This window comes from Halichoerus grypus, chromosome 10 (assembly GCF_964656455.1).
Source record: "Halichoerus grypus chromosome 10, mHalGry1.hap1.1, whole genome shotgun sequence".
Classification (NCBI taxonomy): Eukaryota; Metazoa; Chordata; class Mammalia; order Carnivora; family Phocidae; genus Halichoerus; species Halichoerus grypus.
The window spans coordinates 131,343,049-131,361,924 of record NC_135721.1 but is presented as its reverse complement, the minus strand read 5'-3'; the positions used below and the strand labels follow the sequence as shown (position 1 = coordinate 131,361,924).

The following is an 18,876-nucleotide window of genomic DNA, read 5'->3' as shown; positions in this document are numbered from 1 at the left end:
GAACATTGCTCTGAAGATATATTTTTTTTTAAGTTTTCTAACATGAGGACTTTTGTCATCTCTGGGAGATTCACAGACTCATTTATAACATTTCAATTTCCAGGTACTTAAAAATAAAACAGAATGGGAAAGAGCTGTTTGGGAAAGAAAAGCTTAAAAACTTTTGAGGATAGTTATAGGAGAATCAAATGGATCATATTTCTGAAAAGCAAAGCTTAAATAATTGGGCTTTGCTTATCACAGAATGAGCACACTAAGTTGAGTAGAGCATTATTGTTATATATTCACACAAATTAGGGTCTTACATGTTTGGAACTCCTGTTTTTACTCTCCTTATATCAAGTATTATATCCCTGTCGGGAAGAACCATCCACTTTTACAAACAAACAAAAGATTTTTCAAAGTCACAAGCTGACTGCTTTCAACTTTAATGTAAATGTCAGGCCATGTTACAGAAGGACTTGTATTTCTTAAAATTTAGTCATTTAAAATTCTAAAATACAAAATTAATCTTCGGCGTTTAAAAAAAAAAAGAGCCCAAATTCTGAGGGAGGAAGGGTGGGTGAGGGGGAGAAAAGTGAGATCCTGATTAGATGAATCTCTTTGTAGTTAATGATCAACCCAAATATTATTGGCACCCTCTTCCCTTTCCAAAATTGACTTCTGAAAGGAAAAAGGGCAAGCCCTAGAAGGGCTTATTGGGTATTGATTGCAATAAGCCAGCTCTAGAATCAACCTCCTAGTGTTAGCGCTATTCATTACACCGTGGATGGAACTCAATCAATGGCACCCTCAGAAATGAATGGCCCCTCATACTGATAATCTACCATAGTAAGCCAACAAGGAAACATAAACAGAATAAAAATATGGATGTTTTCCAAACCCAAGAAGCTGGCCTGTGTTCAGCATGACCCAGGAAATGGCACATTTTCAGCCTTTTTACCTAATTCAACTTCAGTTTGTGGTACGGAATCAAACCGTGCAATGAAAATTCATGTCACATTCATGAAACATTAGAATCCCACAGGGGAAATAAAGCCATATTCAATAGATGACTCCTTTATAATATGCCTAGCACTGTAGGGTCATAGCTCTCCACAGTTGCAGAAGCATGCTTCAGGGTGGATCTGATATGCAACCCTGGGGAAAGACAAAAAAGTAGAAGAACAGTCTTGAAACTCACCTCCCTGCCTCAAAAGTGAACCAAGCAGCATCTCGCCCATACCGCCGCAGGGCGCTTAGCGGCCAAGAGATGAGTTTGACTCTGGGATTCTGGACGTCCCAAAGACAGATGTGCTCATATGTAATCTGCAAGGCACATTCGCCATGTACATCTAAGTTAGGGGATGGCATCAAATACACATTGAATCTCTCTGGGAGAAAAACAAAAGGTTAGTCTAAAATCCCGGGAATAAAACATCAAAGACATTGTAGGAACAAAGAGGCATTTCAAAAATAATTCTAGCCCATATTCTAGGTTTAGGTTGAACATTCAGGAAGATAAACCTTTCTCATAAATTCATAGTCCCAGAAAATGAATTTTTAAATGAAGACCATGTTAAGTAACATAATAATGTCACAGTCTGGCTGTCAACATACACTAAACACTATTTACATGAGCAAAGACCATTTTTAGAATTTTTGATTTGCATAATAAAAAAATTTGTATGCCAATAAAAGACTAAAGCAATGAAACCATTAAAAACAATTTTTTCCTGCCAAGTACGTATTAATTACACCCACATTTTTGTGTTCACAAAAGATGCAGGTGCAAAATAATTGTCACATGATTTAATGATATTAAAGTTATACTGATCAACTCATAATTTTCATAACTAAATGAATAAAACTACATCCCAAATTATTTCAATAAAACCCCACGCTAATACCATGCACTTAACTGACCACCAGTTTGGGAAAAATCCAATGGATGTATTTGAATTAGTTTTAATAAGAACTCTCTTTAGCCAATTACAAATATCCATTTGCTTATTTGGATGACTGTTAATATTTAACCAAGATTACTCTCAATAAATGACTTGGCTTATTACTGCAACCAAATTTTCATCCCCACAGACTCCATCATGGTATTTCTGTTATATTTCTAGAAAATTCATTAATTTAGGACATTATGAGTCAAAACCTCTAAGCGAAACATGAGCAAAAATATTACTACACCAAACACATTTTCACCTATCCATCATTATGGTAGATCGCCCATTATCTGACAAAACAGTGTGGCACTGATCTTATCAGTGGTATTCTAAATTAATTATTTTATAATAAGGAAGTCATTAGAATTCTTGTTGATTTTAGCTGAGTTGAGTAAATGGGAGTGTCATGACTACATGATTTCATGGATCTATTTTTCCAAATTTTCTAAAGTTATTTCAAACTCCCAATAACTAATTATTTGCTGCTTTCTAGCAACTATTATTTTAAAAGTGTATTCTAATGGAGTAAAATCTCTCCCAGGGGAGTTCTAGAATAAGTCAGAAAGACTGTCATCATTAAGTAAAAAGCAAGAGAGACCATTACCAATTCATTCACTTAAAAGTTCTTCTATAACTCTACTTCACTCAAGGATAACAACAGTAACAGTGGTAAGAGTGACTGCTTAAGTTACAATTACTTGAAGTCACGCAAATTAATATCGTAAAGTGCCTTCAAAGACATAGATGAGCTTTGTAATAATCCTTCCTAGTTATGTACCAGGGATATTCTTATTCCTATTTGACAGAAGAGGAAACTGAGGCACAGTTGGCCCGGTAAAGGGAACACCTAGGCACAGCCCGTTCTTGGATTCATTTGCAGCACGATTGGGATATTGCTTCATAAATATAAATTTGTGAAAACCAGGTGCTGATATGAGCACTCTAGATTTTAAAAAAAATCAAAATCTATCATATTTTCCTCTTTATGTCTGGCTTCATATGCATCTGTCCATGAAACAGCACAGGTGCATCCTCTTAGCCCGGAGCATCCTGATTCAGTGAACTACACAAGTTAGAGCCCAGGGCTTGGTTGTATGACCTTGGAAAATGGCTTGGCTTCTCTACAGCTCAGCTTCCCAGTCTACAAAGAGACTTTTTTTGAATTAGCCAAGCACTTGTAAGCCTCAGTCAATAACATTTCCGTGGGGATGGGTTACGGCAGATACGGTGCATCCAAAATAGTCCCAGCCTGTAAAGGTGTCATGAAGACAGAGTTCCAAGTGAAAGCAAGGGCATTTTTTATTAACAATTGGAGTGTGCACCCATGGAAAGGGTCAGTACATTCCACCTCTGCCACGCTCATTATCAAGCCAGTGGACCCGTGGCCTTTTCTGGTGCATTCCATCCTCACAGATCAAGTCAATGGGCTACAAAAGAGCAGGACTCTGGGATCCAATCCGCCCTGTCACAAGGCTTGGTTATTTGGAAACGAAGAAATAATTCCTCACCTCCAGGCTCATACTGTAAACCAATATTGAGTTTTGCTGAAATGTTCATGGGTATTTTGGTCATTATTACCTAAAATGATTTAGCTCCATGTTGAGTGTTGAGCTCAAGGCGTTGGCTCAAGTGTTTAGTTAAAAAAAAAAAAAAGCACAGAATTAGGTAGGTTTGAACCTGAGAAAACAGTCATGAAGTTTGGATTCTATTAAAAACACTGGAAAGCTTTCAATGAAATACTTCTAATGAAAAACTTAAGACAAAAAAAAAAAACCCATTATGTGGTAAAATCAGTATATTATGAATACAGGTCCGGAGTGTATCCAACATAAGCTGTTGGAATTAGCGCAAGAGGTGTAGCTCTTCTGAACTTCAGTCTCCTCATCTGTAAAAGGAGGGAAGGTATGGTGTCTGCTTCATGGAGCTGCCGGGAAAATTAAATGACCTAATGCATCTGCCACAGAAACTGGCACATTGCAGGTTTCCTCAGATTCCTAGCTGACGGTATTCATACAGATACATTCATATTTGTGCACTGAAAACACATTAAGAAAAGAAACACATTGAAATAGTAACACAGGATCTGGGTCAACTAAAAGGTTCTTTTTACTTCCTTATACATTTTTTGTAACTTCAAAAATGTCACATAATGAAGATGTCTTATGGTGGGACAAAAACAGTGTTCAAGAGAGCAAAGGAGAGAATTTTCTTTACATACCACTCTGTTCTCTCTCAACCCCAGTAGCCAATAAGTCAGGCTCTCCGAGGCTGATGTCATTGATCCGCGTGCCCACACACTCCATCTGGAGTACTTTGCACCATTCATCGGCCTCAAGATCTGTGGAAATGTCCAAAAGATTAACATGCATGCCCAGCGCCTGCTTAAAAGCTAAAAGCAAAAGCCCTCCCTGCCTTGGACGAACCTGATTCACAAGCAAAGGTCTTGGAGGTATCATCATTGAAATAAATCCCTATGGCATGTTTCTTGGTGCTCTTTGGCAACCGAGCTACGTTCTTCACGTTGTTGAGCTCTGTAACCTGAAAAATGAACAATTGCAAATCTGATCACACTCCCTGAACGAACACGCCCAGTCAACACCACCACACTAAGGGAAGGCACAGTAAGTGGAAGGCACACCACACATGAACACCACTTGACCGAAAAGTGCATTTTTGAAAGCTGCGAATTATTTCTGTGTTATCCTTAATACATAGCAAGGAATGTCAGTGAATAACCTTCCTTTTTATATTTTCTGAAGCATATTAGGTGGCGTGAGCTCAAAACTTCACAGAGATAGAAAGCTCGTTTTGGTGTTTTTATCTCCCAGAAGATTCTCCCCAGTGAAGAGTTCTCAGAACTATATCCCCATCTCCATGGAAAGCCTTTCAAATACTCTAACCCCTCAGGGTACTCCCAGTGAAGGTAACTTACACCCATCCACCCCGAGAAAGGAAGGGAATGGTGGCCCAATTCATAACTGTGTCATCTCACTCTTCAATAATCAGGAATGGAGTGTCAGAAGTCCCAAAAATGCCCCTCTACTCGGGGTTCAAGTCCTATATTCCAAGACAGACAGTGACTTTGTCCCATGCTTCCCCACTCTCTGGCTTACTCCCAGCTTCTCAGTGGTTTACAGGGCCTCTGTTTTAGAGTCTGCATGGCATCACCTTTTTCTTCCCAATAGGGAAAGCTTTCCCCATTAGACATGCTCTCTTTCCTTCCTTTAACCCACAGTCACTTGGTCCCTGTTATAAACTTTCATAATGTTAACACTTTTATAAACTACTCCCCTCCCGCTAAGGGTATTGGCTTACTGTATTTCCAAAATGGCTGTCCCTCCTTCAGTTACATCCAGATCCCCTGCTGCATTCAAGGGTTGTGATGACTGGCTGCGTGAGAGACGGCACTGGTGGCCTCAGGGTATTTACAAGATAAATAATGCACATTAACAAATTTAACCTCCCCTTAGTATATCTCTTTTGTGTTATATAAAAGAATATATCTCCCATCAGTCTTTGCCTTTAGCACTATCTCTCATCTTATTCTAGATTTAAGGAATGCCTGGCTCAAGAAATAGGGGAGGAGAGAAGTCAATATCCTCCACACAAACCCTAACCTGATTATTTCATTCCCCAACTTCTTAACCTCCATTGGCTCTCTTTATAGTATAAATGCAAATTTCTTGGCATAAAATATCTTAACAGTTGTTACTGACCAAATGTTTGTGGCTCCCCAAATGTATATGTTGAAATCCTACCCTTCAAGGTGATGGTATTAAGAGGTGGGACTTTTGGAGGGTGATAGGTCTTGAGGGTGGAGCCCTACTGAACAGGATTAGTGTCCTTATAAAAGAGACCCCAGTGCACTACCTCATGCCTTCACCATGTGAGGACACAGCAAGAAGATGCCTCCTATGAACCAGAAAGCAAGTTCTCACCAGACACAAAATCTGCTGGTGCCTTGACCTTGGACTTCCCAGACTCTAGAACTATGAGAATTACATTTCTGTGGTTTAAAAGCTACCCAGTATACAGTATTTTTTTATGGCAGTCCAAATGGACTAAGACATCAGTGTCCCCGCAAAGCTGGCTAAAGCACTACCTACCTTAGTAGGTAACTTTAGTAGCTTGACACCACCGACTTTATTCTCTAGCTACTCCAAATCCCTCAGAGTTTACCAGATGCAACTGTTGATTTTTTGAAGATTTTATTTATGTATTTATTTATTTTAGAGAGAAGGAGACTGCAAGCAGAGGAAGGGGCAGAGGGAGAAAAAGAATCTCAAGCAGACTCTGCGCTAAGCGCAGAGCCTGACATGCGGCTCAATCTCAAGACCCTGAGATTATGACCTGTGCTGAAATCAAGAGTCAAATGCTTAACTGACTGAGCCATCCAGGCACCCCGCAACTGTTTATTTTTTGTCTACGTATTTTTGTGCCAATATCCCAATCCAACTACTTATTGGTCTCTCCACTTCCATGTAACCTCATTAATTCACTGTAAACACAGCACCCAGAAGATATTTTCAAACATAAGTCTGATACCAACATTTCTGTGCATAAAACAGAACACTGCAGTGACTTCTCATTGCACTTGGGACAAGCAGCCAAGCCCTTAGGATGACCATCAAGGCCCTCTGTAGTCTTCCTTAAGCTATCTTACCAGCCTCCTCTCTTACACCTTCCACATGAGTCATAAGTTCCAGCCACACTGGCTTTTGTTCAGGCCCCAGAAGGTACCATGACTCTCCTGGCACAGAGCCTTCCCTACACTCTCCTTATTTCGCTTACACCCACCTTATGGGTCTTAGTTCAAATCTCAGTTACCTGCAGAGCCCTACTGGACACCCCCCTATCCCTCCATCTAATCAGAGTCTCCAGGCTCTATCTTCTAATGACATCTTTGCCCTCACGCCCTCTGATGGCCATATAGGCTATGGTTTAGTGCCTGTCTTGCCTCTAGAATGAAAATTCCCTAGGTTTTTGCTCACCACTGTGTCCCCTGAATCTAATACAGAGCCTGCCACATAGTGGGAACTCAATGAATATATGTGGATTGATGAACAAAAGACCAAACACACCCACAAATTTACTTGCACAGGGCCTCTCCAAGGTGAATGCCTCTTTCTCCAGGGAAATTTCACTTTTCCTGCAAGGCCCACTTCCTTGGGGATACTTGCCCTGACCTCCGTGTGAAGTACTCGTTGCCTTCTCTCTGTTCCCATGTGTGCTGTATGAAGCTTTGTTCTATTATCTGTGATTATAATTAATCCATCGATCTCTCCAGCACCCAGCTAGACGTGAGTCACCTATCAATTACTGATGGACCAAATCAATGACAATCATCTGAGAGCCAACATTTATTGAGCCTGCTCCATATACCACATACTGTGCTTAGACTAGTCTTACATAATGTGTCTCATTTGATCTTCATAAACACCCTGCAACACAGATATTATTATCAGTTATTCTCCAGCTGAAGTAGCTGTAGATGAGAAAGGTCAAAGTCATGCACTCAAGGTCACAGCAAAAAAATGGCAGAACCAAGTTTTGAGTGAGGCAAACTGACCCCAATGCCTGTGCTCTTCATCCATCTGAAATACTAAGGACTGACTCTAAGTCCTTTCAGCCCATAGAATCTTCAGCCTGGAAAGTCATCACATATTTGAGGACTTCTTTGTTTTCGCTGGTGTAGAGGAGGGGCGGGGGATTGAGGGGGGCAGGTGAAGTAGGGCGTGAGTGCCCCAGGCTTTATTCTGACCCTCTACTGAGACATTATATAAAAGTAGTCCACCCTCGGGCGCCTGGGTGGCTCAGTTGGTTAAGCGACTGCCTTCGGCTCAGGTCATGATCCTGGAGTCCCGGGATTGAGTCCCACAATCCCCCGGGATTGAGCCTGCTTCTCCCTCTGACCCTCCCCTCTCTCATGCTTTCTCTATCTCATTCTCTCTCTCAAATAAATAAATAAAATCTTTAAAAAAAAAAAAAAAAAAGTAGTCCACCCTAACCTGAAGCACAGCAATGACTTTGAAATATGTCATTTCATTACACATCCATTAAAGGTAAAGAGGAAGGAATGTCACCTGAAAGGGTCAGAAAATGTAGGGTGAATTGCATGAGTCAGAACCCATTTGGGAAATTGGTTTAGATAATAAGCAACCCAACACCCCCAGCTCGGAGGAGGTGAGTGTTCACAGAGCAGGCAGGATTATGTTTGATGTGTCAAAGGGCTAGCAGGTTCTAACGCAGTTTCTGCCCCCAGTTCAGAACCACATCTCAATGAGCTCATGCTTGCCCACATCCCCACCCCCCACCACCCACATACACACTCCTTACTTTCAAAAGAATTGCAATCTATGCTCATCCATAATAGAGCCTTCCTCAAAATACACGCTAGAGTGAAAATTATAAGAATATTTGCAGGTATTGCACTCCTGGGTATTTACCCCAAAGATACAAAAGTAGGGACCCGAAAGGCTACGTGCACCCCGATGTTTATAGCAGCAATGTCCACAATAGCCAAACTGTGGAAAGAGCCAAGATGTCCATCAACAGATGAATGGATAAAGAAGATGTGGTATATATATACAATGGAATATTATGCAGCCATCAAAAGGAATAAGATCTTGCCATTTGCAACGACGTGGATGGAACTGGAGGGTATTATGCTGAGCGAAATAAGTCAAACAGAGAAAGACATGTATCATATGACCTCACTGATATGAGGAATTCTTAATCTCAGGAAACAAACTGAGGGTTGCTGGAGTGGGGGGTGGGGTGGGAGGGATGGGGTGACTGGGTGATGGACACTGGGGAGGGTATGTGTTCTGGTAAGCGCTGTGAATTGTGCAAGACTGTTGAATCTCAGATCCGTACCTCTGAAACAAATAATGCAATATATGTTAAGAAAGAAAAAAAGAAGAAGAAGAATGTAGCAGGAGGGGAAGAATGAGGGGGGGGGAATCGGAGGGGGAGAAGAACCATGAGAGACAATGGACTCTGAAAAACAAACTGAGGGTTCTAGAGGGGAGGGGGTTGGGAGGATGGGTTGGCCTGGTGATGGGTATTGAGGAGGCATGGAGCACTGGGTGTTATGCACAAACAATGAATCATGGAACACTATATCTAAAACTAATGATGTAATGTATGGGGATTAACATAACAATAAAAAAATTTAAAAAAAAAGAATATTTGCAGGTATATTTATAAGTCACTTTAAAACCTGTGTAAGGCAGATTTATTTCCACCATTGCTCCATTTTATAAATGAGAAAACCAAAAGCAGAATATATTTTTTTATTATTCCTTTTTTTTTTTTTAAAGATTTTATTTACTTGTCAGAAAGAGAGAGAAGAGAGCACAAGGGGGAGCAGCAGACAGAGGGAGAAGCAGGCTCCCCGCTGAGCAGGGAGCCCAATGCCGGACTTCATTCCAGGACCCTGGGATCATGACCTGAGCTGAAGGCAGACGCCTAACTGACTGAGCTACCCAGACATCCTTTTAACATTCCTTTTCACAAAGACATAATTTGCCCCTAAAGAATCACTTTTGAAGCACAGATTTTGATAAGGTCTCAGGTTCATGTGTAATATGAATGTTATTTTAAATGGGGGCTAATAAGTGTATCTGATCATCCTGAGTGGCTCAGTTGGTTAAGCATCTGCCTTCGGCTCAGGTCATGATCCCAGGGTCCTGGGATCGAGGCCCGCATTAGGCTCCCTGCTCAGCAGGAAGCCTGCTTCTCCCTCTCCCACTCCTCCTGCTTGTGTTCCCTCTCTCGCTGTGTCTCTCTCTGTCAAATAAATAAATTAATTAATTAATTAAATTTTTTTAAAAAGTGACTGCATTGGATCCTCAATACGACCTCAAAGAAGATGAGCTTTCAGGACCACGGGCAGGCAATACCTTCAGGTCACCTTCAGTTTGAATTTCTTGTCTTTTCCTTAGGTCTCAGATCCGAAGTTATTTCCCACCAAGTTCAAAACTTTTTAAGAAAACTCCCTCCTGAGCCTCTGTAGTCAGAGATTTTATTTTTCTTTCACAGTGTAAGAGAAAAGATACACCCTAAACTCTACATGAATTATACTATCTTTGTGTAGAGATTCACAAATAAAATGTAAAAATTTCTTCAAGGTGTAACAGCGTCAGGAGGGAGCGACTTAAACACAATTGTAGGAGAGCCACATTTCCTCTTCAAGAATCTTCCTGGAATCCATTCACTCATCAAATTTTTTTAACTCATTGTTTATTCATATTTATTTATTTATTGTTTATTCTTATTTAAAAGGAGGAAATAAGCAAAGAACCATTTTACCAGGCAGGGATAAGGAAGTGCTATGAGGACAAACAAAGGTGTGAAAAAGGATTTCAGGGGGCTCAGGAGATTCTGCTATTTTACATAAGGGGGTAAGGATGCCCTTTCAGAGAAGGGATCATTTGAGCAGAGACAAAAAGATCTGAAAAAGTGAATCGTATGAATAGCTGGGCCCAGCCACTCCAGCCACAGGTAACAGAAAGTACAAAGTCTCTGAGAAAGGAATTTACTTGTTTGGCAAGGATGAAGTTTGCTTATAGGTTTGAACATTTGACCTCCTGCCCTTGACATGTGCACTTAAGGATAAGCCTTCTCTGTAGTCCCCCTCCTCCCCCAGGCATCTCCCTGCCCACATTCCCCATAAGGCTATGCAGCTCATGAAAAGTCAGGGGACCTAAGGAGATCAATATCTCTAAGCTTTTTCATTTTTTTCCCCCTTTAATCTGGCCAAAATTTGTTTTCCTGAACTCACTGAGGCATCTTCATGATGATGATCTCAAATTCTTTCTCAGGTAATTCATATACTTCCAATTCTTTAGGGTCATTTTCTAAAGATTTATTTTGTTACTTTGATTGAGCTATGTTTTCTGTTCCTTCATGTTCCTTGTAAGTTTGTGTTGGGATCCACACATTTGAAAAAACAGCCAGTCTCTCAGACTTTGTGGACTAGTTTTGTATAGGGAAAGAACCAGTCTTGAGCTGAAGAATACAATAGCTGAATTGAAAATTCACTAGCAGGGTTCAGAACAGATTTGATCAAGCAGAAGAAAGAACCAGAAAACTTGAAGACAAGTCCTTTGAAATTATCCAGTCAGAGGAAAACAATGCATGAACAAAAGAATTGCATGTTTGAGATCAGAATGTTATCTCAGTACTCGGTTACCTGGAATTACTCCCTGCATATCTTAACAAAGCAAGGGCTTAATTCATTATTCGGATTTATGTATTACTTTGAGAGCCACACTCATTGTTAGAGTATCACAAGCTAAATCCATACAGTACACTTTATTAAGCCAAAATACAATTTAAAATATAAAATGTTAAAACACCATATTCAAAACAGAAATAGTTTTGTTAAACCACCATGGGAGATATAATTTATTCCCATTTCTATAAAAATAATGTTTATACATGCATTCTTGCACACATACATATTCTTGTATGTATATGTAGTGAGGAGGACTAAGGGTCTGGGTAGGCTTCTATTGTCTCTTTGTTTAATTGCTTTTTACTATATGCATCCAGATTGGAAAAGAAGAAGTAAAATTATCTGTTTGCAGATGACATAATCCTGCATGTAGAAAACCCTAAAGATCTCTCCATATTCTTGTATGCACATGTAGTAAGGAGGACTAAGGGTCTGGGTAGGCTTCTATTGTCTCTTTGCTTAATTGCTTTTTACTATATGCATCCAGATTGGAAAAGAAGAAGTAAAATTATCTGTTTGCAGATGACATAATCCTGCATGTAGAAAACCCTAAAGATCTCTCCATATTCTTGTATGCACATGTAGTGAGAAGGACTAAGATTCTGGGTAGGCTTCTATTGTCTCTTTGCTTAATTGCTTTTTACTATATGCATCCAGATTGGAAAAGAAGAAGTAAAATTATCTGTTTGCAGATGACATAATCCTGCATGTAGAAAACCCTAAAGATCTCTCCCCCCCCAACACACACACCTGTTAGAACTAATATATGAATTCAGTAGAGTTGCCAGATACAAAATGACACAAAAATCAATTATGTTTCTATATACTGACAGTGAACAATCTCAAAAAGAAATATAAGAAAACAATCCCATTTACAATAACACTAAAAAGAATAAAATACTTATGAATAAATGTAACCAAGGAAGAAAAAAATTTTTTGCACTGAAAACTACAAAACAATGCTGAAAAAAGTTAAATAAGCTACAAATAAATGAGAAGACATCCCTCGTTCATGCACTGAAAGACTTAGTATTGTTAAAATGTCCACATTTGGGGTGCCTGGGTGGCTCAGTCAGTTAAGTGTCTGACTCTTGATTTCGGCTCAGGTCATGATCCCAGCATCGTGAGATCAAGCCCAGGGTCAGGCTTCATGCTCAGCGAGAGTCTGCTTGATATTTTCTCTCTCCCTCTCCTTCTGCCCCTCTGAGCCCCCCCCCCCCCACTCATGCACACACTCTCTCTCTCAAATAAATAAATAAATCTTTAAAAAAACAAGTAAATAAAATAAGATAAAATTTCCATACTACTTGAAGTTATCTACAGATTCAATGCAATCTCTTTCAAAATCCCAATGCACTATTTGCAGATGTAAAATTCATATAGAACCACAAAGGACGCTGAATACATAGTCTAATGGTCTTGAGAAAGAATGAAACCGAAGGCTTCACACTTCCTAAACTTCAAAACATATTACAAAGCTACAGTAATCAAAACAGGATGGTACTGGCACAAAGACGGACATACAGACAGATGGAATAAAATGGAGAGCTCAGAAATAAACTGTTGCATCTATGCCAAAAATACACAATGGGGAAAGGAGAGTTTCTTCAACCAATGGAGTTGGGAAACTGGATATCCACATGCGAAAGTATGCAGCTGGACTCCCGTCTCACACAAAAATTGACTCAAAATTGATTAAAGACTTAAATGTAGGTCTTAAAAGCATAAACTTCTAAAGAAAACATAGCAGAAAAAAGTTTCTTAACATTGGCCTTGGCAATGATTTATCAGATATGGCACCAAAAGCGCAGGCAACAACCCTGAAAAACTGACAAGTGGGACAAAACAAACAAAAAAACTTCTATGCAGCAAAGAAAACAATCAACAGAGTGAAAAGCAACCTAAAGAATGGGTGAAAATATCTGCAAACCATATATCTGGTAAGGGCTTAATACCCAAAATATATATGGAACCCCTACAACTCAACAGCTAAAAAGCAACCCAATTAAAAAAAATGAGCAAATGACTTGAATAGACATTTGTCCAAAGACCTAGAAACTGCCAACAGGTATATGAAAAGTTGTTAAACATCACTAATCTTCAGGGAAATGCAAATCAAAACACAATGAGGTATCGCTTCTCACATGTTAGAATGGCCATTATTTAAAGAAAAACAATAAAAAGCAGAAGGGAAATTGAAAGTTTCGTGAATTGTTGGTGGAAATGTAAAACGGTGTAGCCACTATGGAAAACGGGATGGAGGTGCCTCAAAAAATTAAAAATAGAACTCTCACGTGATGAAGCAATCCCACTTCTGAGTATATTGTATATCCAAATATATAAAAACAGGATCTCAAAGAGATATTTGCTCTCCCATGTTCATAGCAACATTATTCACAACAGCTAAGATATGGAAACAACCTAAATGTCCATGCATAAATAAGAAATATGGTATATGCATACTATAGAATATTATTCAGGCTTAAAAAAAGAAGGAAATTTTACCATTTGTGACAACATGGATGAACCTGGAGGACATTATGCTATGTGAAATAAGCTGGTCATAGAGGGGCGAACACTGCATGATTCCACTTATACAAGGTATCCACAGTGGTGAAAATCAGAAGCAGGTACCAGAATGGTGGTTGCCAGGGGATGGGGAGAGGGGGAAGGCAGACGTAGCTGTTCAATGGGTACAGGGTTTCAATCATACAAGGTGAAAAAGTTATAGAACTCTACTGTACAACAGTGGGCATGTAATTAACAATACCGTACTATATACTTAAAAAGTTACGAAGGGGGTAGATTTCATGCTATGCATTTTTTACCACATTAAAAAAAAAAAGATTTCTGTAGCAAAAAGTAGTTAGAACTTAACACTATTTTCTTTCCATTGTATTTCTTTTTAAATGTTAATTCCTGTTCATGGCAGTAGATACTGGTCTTCTACTGATGGTAGTAAGAAAATTTGCTCTTATGGTGAATTTACTTAAATAGAGAAGTGAGCTGATTTAAAGCAAACGATTAAGTAAATATGAGTAGAGGTGTTACTGTGACAACAAACATTAATGAATAAATAACAAATGACCGAAAATTAAGAAAAACACCATAAACCTACTACTACTGATTTAATACTAGTATTATGAAACTGAGTTTCATTTCATTTCATTTTCTACTGAATCAACAGTCCAGGTGAATCAATTGACCTAAGGGTCCTAGAGTCACCCAGAAGGACTCTCATTGGCTTGGTAGAGGCATGACAAAGATTGCGATAGAAACTTGGTAAAGGCTTGGTTCCCACTTGAGATCCCAAAGGTCACCCATCTGAATAGCATCATCTGTTTTCCTTTTGCCTTTCTTGCCCATTTCATTGAATGCATTTCCTGAGTGAGGAAGACAATAAAGTATTTCAAGCCTCATGATCAAAATCTGAAATATCTCTGAGAAATATGATTTAAAGGATGAAAGAACTATTCCAAAGAGAGGTCTAAAGTTAGGTGAGATATACTTTTTCATCTCTAACAGAAGAGTTTTGATAGCAGAAAAGAAGTTGAATTTTGTGATTAAAAATGGTATATAGGGGTGCCTGGGTGGCTCAGTCATTAAGTGTCTGCCTTCGGCTCAGGTCATGGTTCCAGGATCGTGGGATCGAGCCCCGCATCGGGCTCTCTGCTCGGCGGGAAGCCTGTTTCTCCCTCCCCCACTCCCCCTGCTTGTGTTCCCTCTCTCGCTGTGTCTCTCTCTGTCAAATAAATAAATAAATAAATAAATAAATAAATAAAGGTATATAAATAGACTTTAAATATTTTTACCTACCCTTTTATATACTTTCCATGTTAAAACAATAGCAGATCCCAAGTTAGACAATCGAAATAACTTGTTTATTTGGGGGGCTGCTACCAGTCTGGTTACCTTTTCAAATTAACCTGTGACCTCTCAGTTTCAACCTTGCTTTTCATTTACTAGGATGTATTTAAGCTTACTGACTCCAGAGATTTTTCTCTTGAAATGAAGCTAAAAAACATGTTGCTATCAAATAAGACTGGAAATATCTGTATGGCTTACTGAAAATGTCGATATTAGGACCTTTGAAATGCTTGATTTTTCTCTAGAAATTGTTATGTTTACTTTCAAGAGCCCCACTTAGTGCCAGGCTTCTCCTGGGGCCATTTCTTTCTGACAGAAATTATCATGGACTAATTAAAAATTCACAGAAGATAGTAGCTTCTTAAAAATTCTGCTGGTAAAAGATAATGAACACTAAATAGGAAGTTCTCTGATGCATAAAGTATGCTTCTAAGCATGGAGGCTGGAACAGATTAAGCAATGATAAGACTTGGCAAAATGATTCTGTCTCTAGGATTTGGAGGAATTTAAAATAAGACCAAAGGTAAATTCTGCCCCTCATAGTAATCTTCATTTTCTACCATTTATTGAATTATTTTTTCATAATCATCCATTCCCTCCCAAGCCTTCTGATTCTTTACTAATGAGTTTGGACTTAGCCATGCAACTGACTTTGGCCAACAAGACATGACCTGATAGGCCATGTCCAAGTAGATGCTTTAAATGCATGCATAATTAGGTCAGTTCTGCCCTCCTTGAGCTTCAACCTTCCACTATGAGAGTAATGTTCCCCACCTTCCTGGATCTCTGAATGTACAGACAGATGGATCTCAACTGAGTGAAATTAATCCAGCTGTGCTCAGTCCACCCACAGCCAACCCAGACCCCTCATGTAACAAGGGCAGGAGACAAAGACGTGTCGCTATAGGCTACTAAAATTTTGGAACTGTTGCCACAGCAGAAGTTGGTTAATACACCCTCTATTCAATTTTCTTTTGGCCAGGAATTTTCTTTTTTTTTTTTTTTAAAGATTTTATTTATTTATTTGAGAGAGAGAGAGCACAAGCAGAGTGAGCGGCAGGCAGAGGGAGAAGCAGGCTCCCCACCGAGCAGGGAGCCCCATGCGGGACTCGATCCCAGGACCCTGGGATCATGACCCGAGCTGAAGGCAGACACTTAACTGTCTGAGCCACCCAGGCGCCCCCGGCCAGGAATTTTCATAGAGATTTCCTCTCAAATCTCGCTGTACAATAATGTTGCTTTTTGTACAAAGCAGAACAGATTTCCTAGTCAAATACATTATGAGTTACTAGGATATTGGTTATCAGTTTTACTTGGTAGTCAAATCAGTTGCTTTTTAAAATTTTTCAGAAGAAATCTTACACAGTGTCCCTAAGTAAAAATAAAGTATTTGTTAAATTAAAAGAAGACAGTCTGAACTAAACTCTTCTTTTCCTACTTGGACCTTAAAGTGTTGAAGAAAACTCAGCTTTTCAAAAACCACTTGCTTTTCTGTGGGTACATACAGCACCCGGTTTTATAACTTGGGCTACTGCTCAGTGCAATTCTGCTTGAGACACCCAGAGCAGGAATTTATGTACAGGTCCTGGGGATCACACACACAGAAAAGGACAGAAATCTTGAGAAGACAGCCCAGTGCATCTTTACGTGCATACACATCTGTGTAACCACCATGCATCCTGAGTCATAAAAAACATTTTAGTCACTATCACCACTTCCTGGGTCAGAGCTGCCCACAAATAAGATTCACTACTCTGATCTCTATCGTGGTTAGTTCTTTTAAAAAGCTTTTTATAAATGGAATAACATCATATGTATTTTTCCATGTCTTGCATTCTTTCACCCAACCTCACCTCTGTGAGATTCTTCCACGTTGTCTCATATATAAGAGGTTTTGGTTTCTGTATGGTACTCCACTGTGTGAATGACCATTTGGTTTTTAAATTTTTGGCTTGCTTTCATTTTAGATGTAGCTCTGGTAGAAATATGTAAGTGATTTTAAGAAGCATATAGTTGGAATATTACATTTTTATCTAATTTAATCCATTGTCTCTTGGTAATTAAAGTAATTTAAATTCTTATGATTGACATTTTGGGAATTAGTTCAGTCCTTTTTTTATTCTTTTTTTTTTTAAAGATTTTATTTATTTATTTAGAGATGAGTGGGGGAGGGGCAGAGGGAGAGGAAGAGAGAGAGAATCTCAAGCTGACTCCATGCTGAATGCAGAGCCCATCATGGGGTTCTATCTCATGACCCTGAGATCATGACCTGAACTGAAATCAAGAGTCAGACACTTAGCTGACTGAGCCACCCAGGAGCCCCTGTCCTTTTTTATTCTTTCCATCCCTTTTGTTCTGTTTTTTAAAACAAAAATTTTCTTTGTCTTTTGCCCTTTGCTTTTTGCTCAGGGCATTTTGTGTTCATCATTTTCTTTTCCAAAATTTTATTGTGAAGATTTCCAACACAGAAAAGCTAAAAGAATAATACAATGTGCTCCATCACCTAGAATCCACAATTATCAACATTTTGCCACCTTTACTTAGTTTGCTTCATCTCTTTTTATATTTAAATATGTGAGGGTGTGTGTGTGTGTGTGTGTGTGTACGCACACTTGCATACACACTTGGTTTGGGTTGAAGTATTTGAAAGTAAATTATATACAGAAACACACATCAACCCTACAACTTTGCAAACAGTTTTTACAAACACCAGGGATAATCCACATCACCTCAGTGCCATTTTCACAACTAATTCCTTGTATTACCTCATTTCCAGCCCATCTGCAAAGCTCCCTAAAAGTCCCCAAAATGTCTTTTAGAGCTGTGCCCACATCCCTCCGCCACCACCCAATCTAAGATCCAACAAAGATGCATGCATTGCATTTCTTCTCATATCTGAGTCTCTTTAAATTTAGAAGAGTCCCCACATTTTACAAATGATATTATCATTTTGAGAAGATCATGTCAGTTTTCATGTAGAATATTCCATGTCCTACGTACGTTTGTTTTTCCATGGTGACCTTAATTTTTCTACCCCTTGTACGTCTTCTGAAATGGAAGCTACATCTAAAAGGTTGATGAGATTCAGATAACATTTTTGTTGAGAATACTTTGGAAGGGATGCTGGTGGGCTTTACACCGCATCATATATCAGAAGATACATAATGTCAGAATGCCCCTCTATTGGTGAGGTGCAGTTTGATCACTTGGGGGTAGCCACCATTTCTATCATAAAATAGCAATTTTTGTATTTGTATTTAAGCTGGGTGACACTTAGGTATCATGTGAATGTTCTGTTCCTCAACCACCTGCCCGGGAATTAGCATCCATTGAAGACTCTTACCTGCAACAAAATGCTATTCTTTTTATCATGATGATCACATGATGTATAGAATAATGTATAAAATTGTTGAATCATTATATTGTACAACTGAAACTAATATAACACTGTATGTTAATTATATTTCCATAAAAATTTTAAAAATACTATTCTTTTTAATAATTGGTCTGTCACCCTAAGCCCATATCCTATGGGCTTCAAGATAAATATTGACTGAGGATGCTTTTCCTGTTCCCACCCCCATACTGCTTTTTATTAAAATAATCTGGAAACACAGATCACAAATATTACTAGAATTGCTATTCTTATTCAGCTATTATTTCAAAATTGTGTAACTACTGCATTTAATCAGGTGAGCAAGTTCACCCATCTAGAATTTATTCTGTATGTTTGGCTGATATAAGTCCCTACCATACACTCCTTATACATTTGGGCATCCTCATCCTTACTTTTTCACTGCGATTTGCCAATAGGTGAGTTGCCGTACACAACTG

The 18,876-nt window shown here is 39.0% G+C and overlaps 1 protein-coding gene across 2 annotated transcripts in view; it reads right to left on the bottom strand.

The window, feature by feature from the left end:
• DOK5 (docking protein 5) overlaps positions 1-18,876 on the bottom strand; it is a 149,611-nt gene that overhangs the window by 45,532 nt on the left and 85,203 nt on the right. For both annotated transcript variants that reach the window (XM_036070852.2, XM_036070849.2), the window contains exons 3-5: positions 4,358-4,472; positions 4,153-4,272; positions 1,184-1,373 (exon numbers count right to left, since the gene is read on the bottom strand). In XM_036070852.2, the coding sequence (XP_035926745.1) occupies positions 1,184-1,373; positions 4,153-4,237 (275 nt within the window). In that variant the 5' untranslated portion in view covers positions 4,238-4,272; positions 4,358-4,472. The remainder of the gene's footprint in view (positions 1-1,183; positions 1,374-4,152; positions 4,273-4,357; positions 4,473-18,876) is intronic.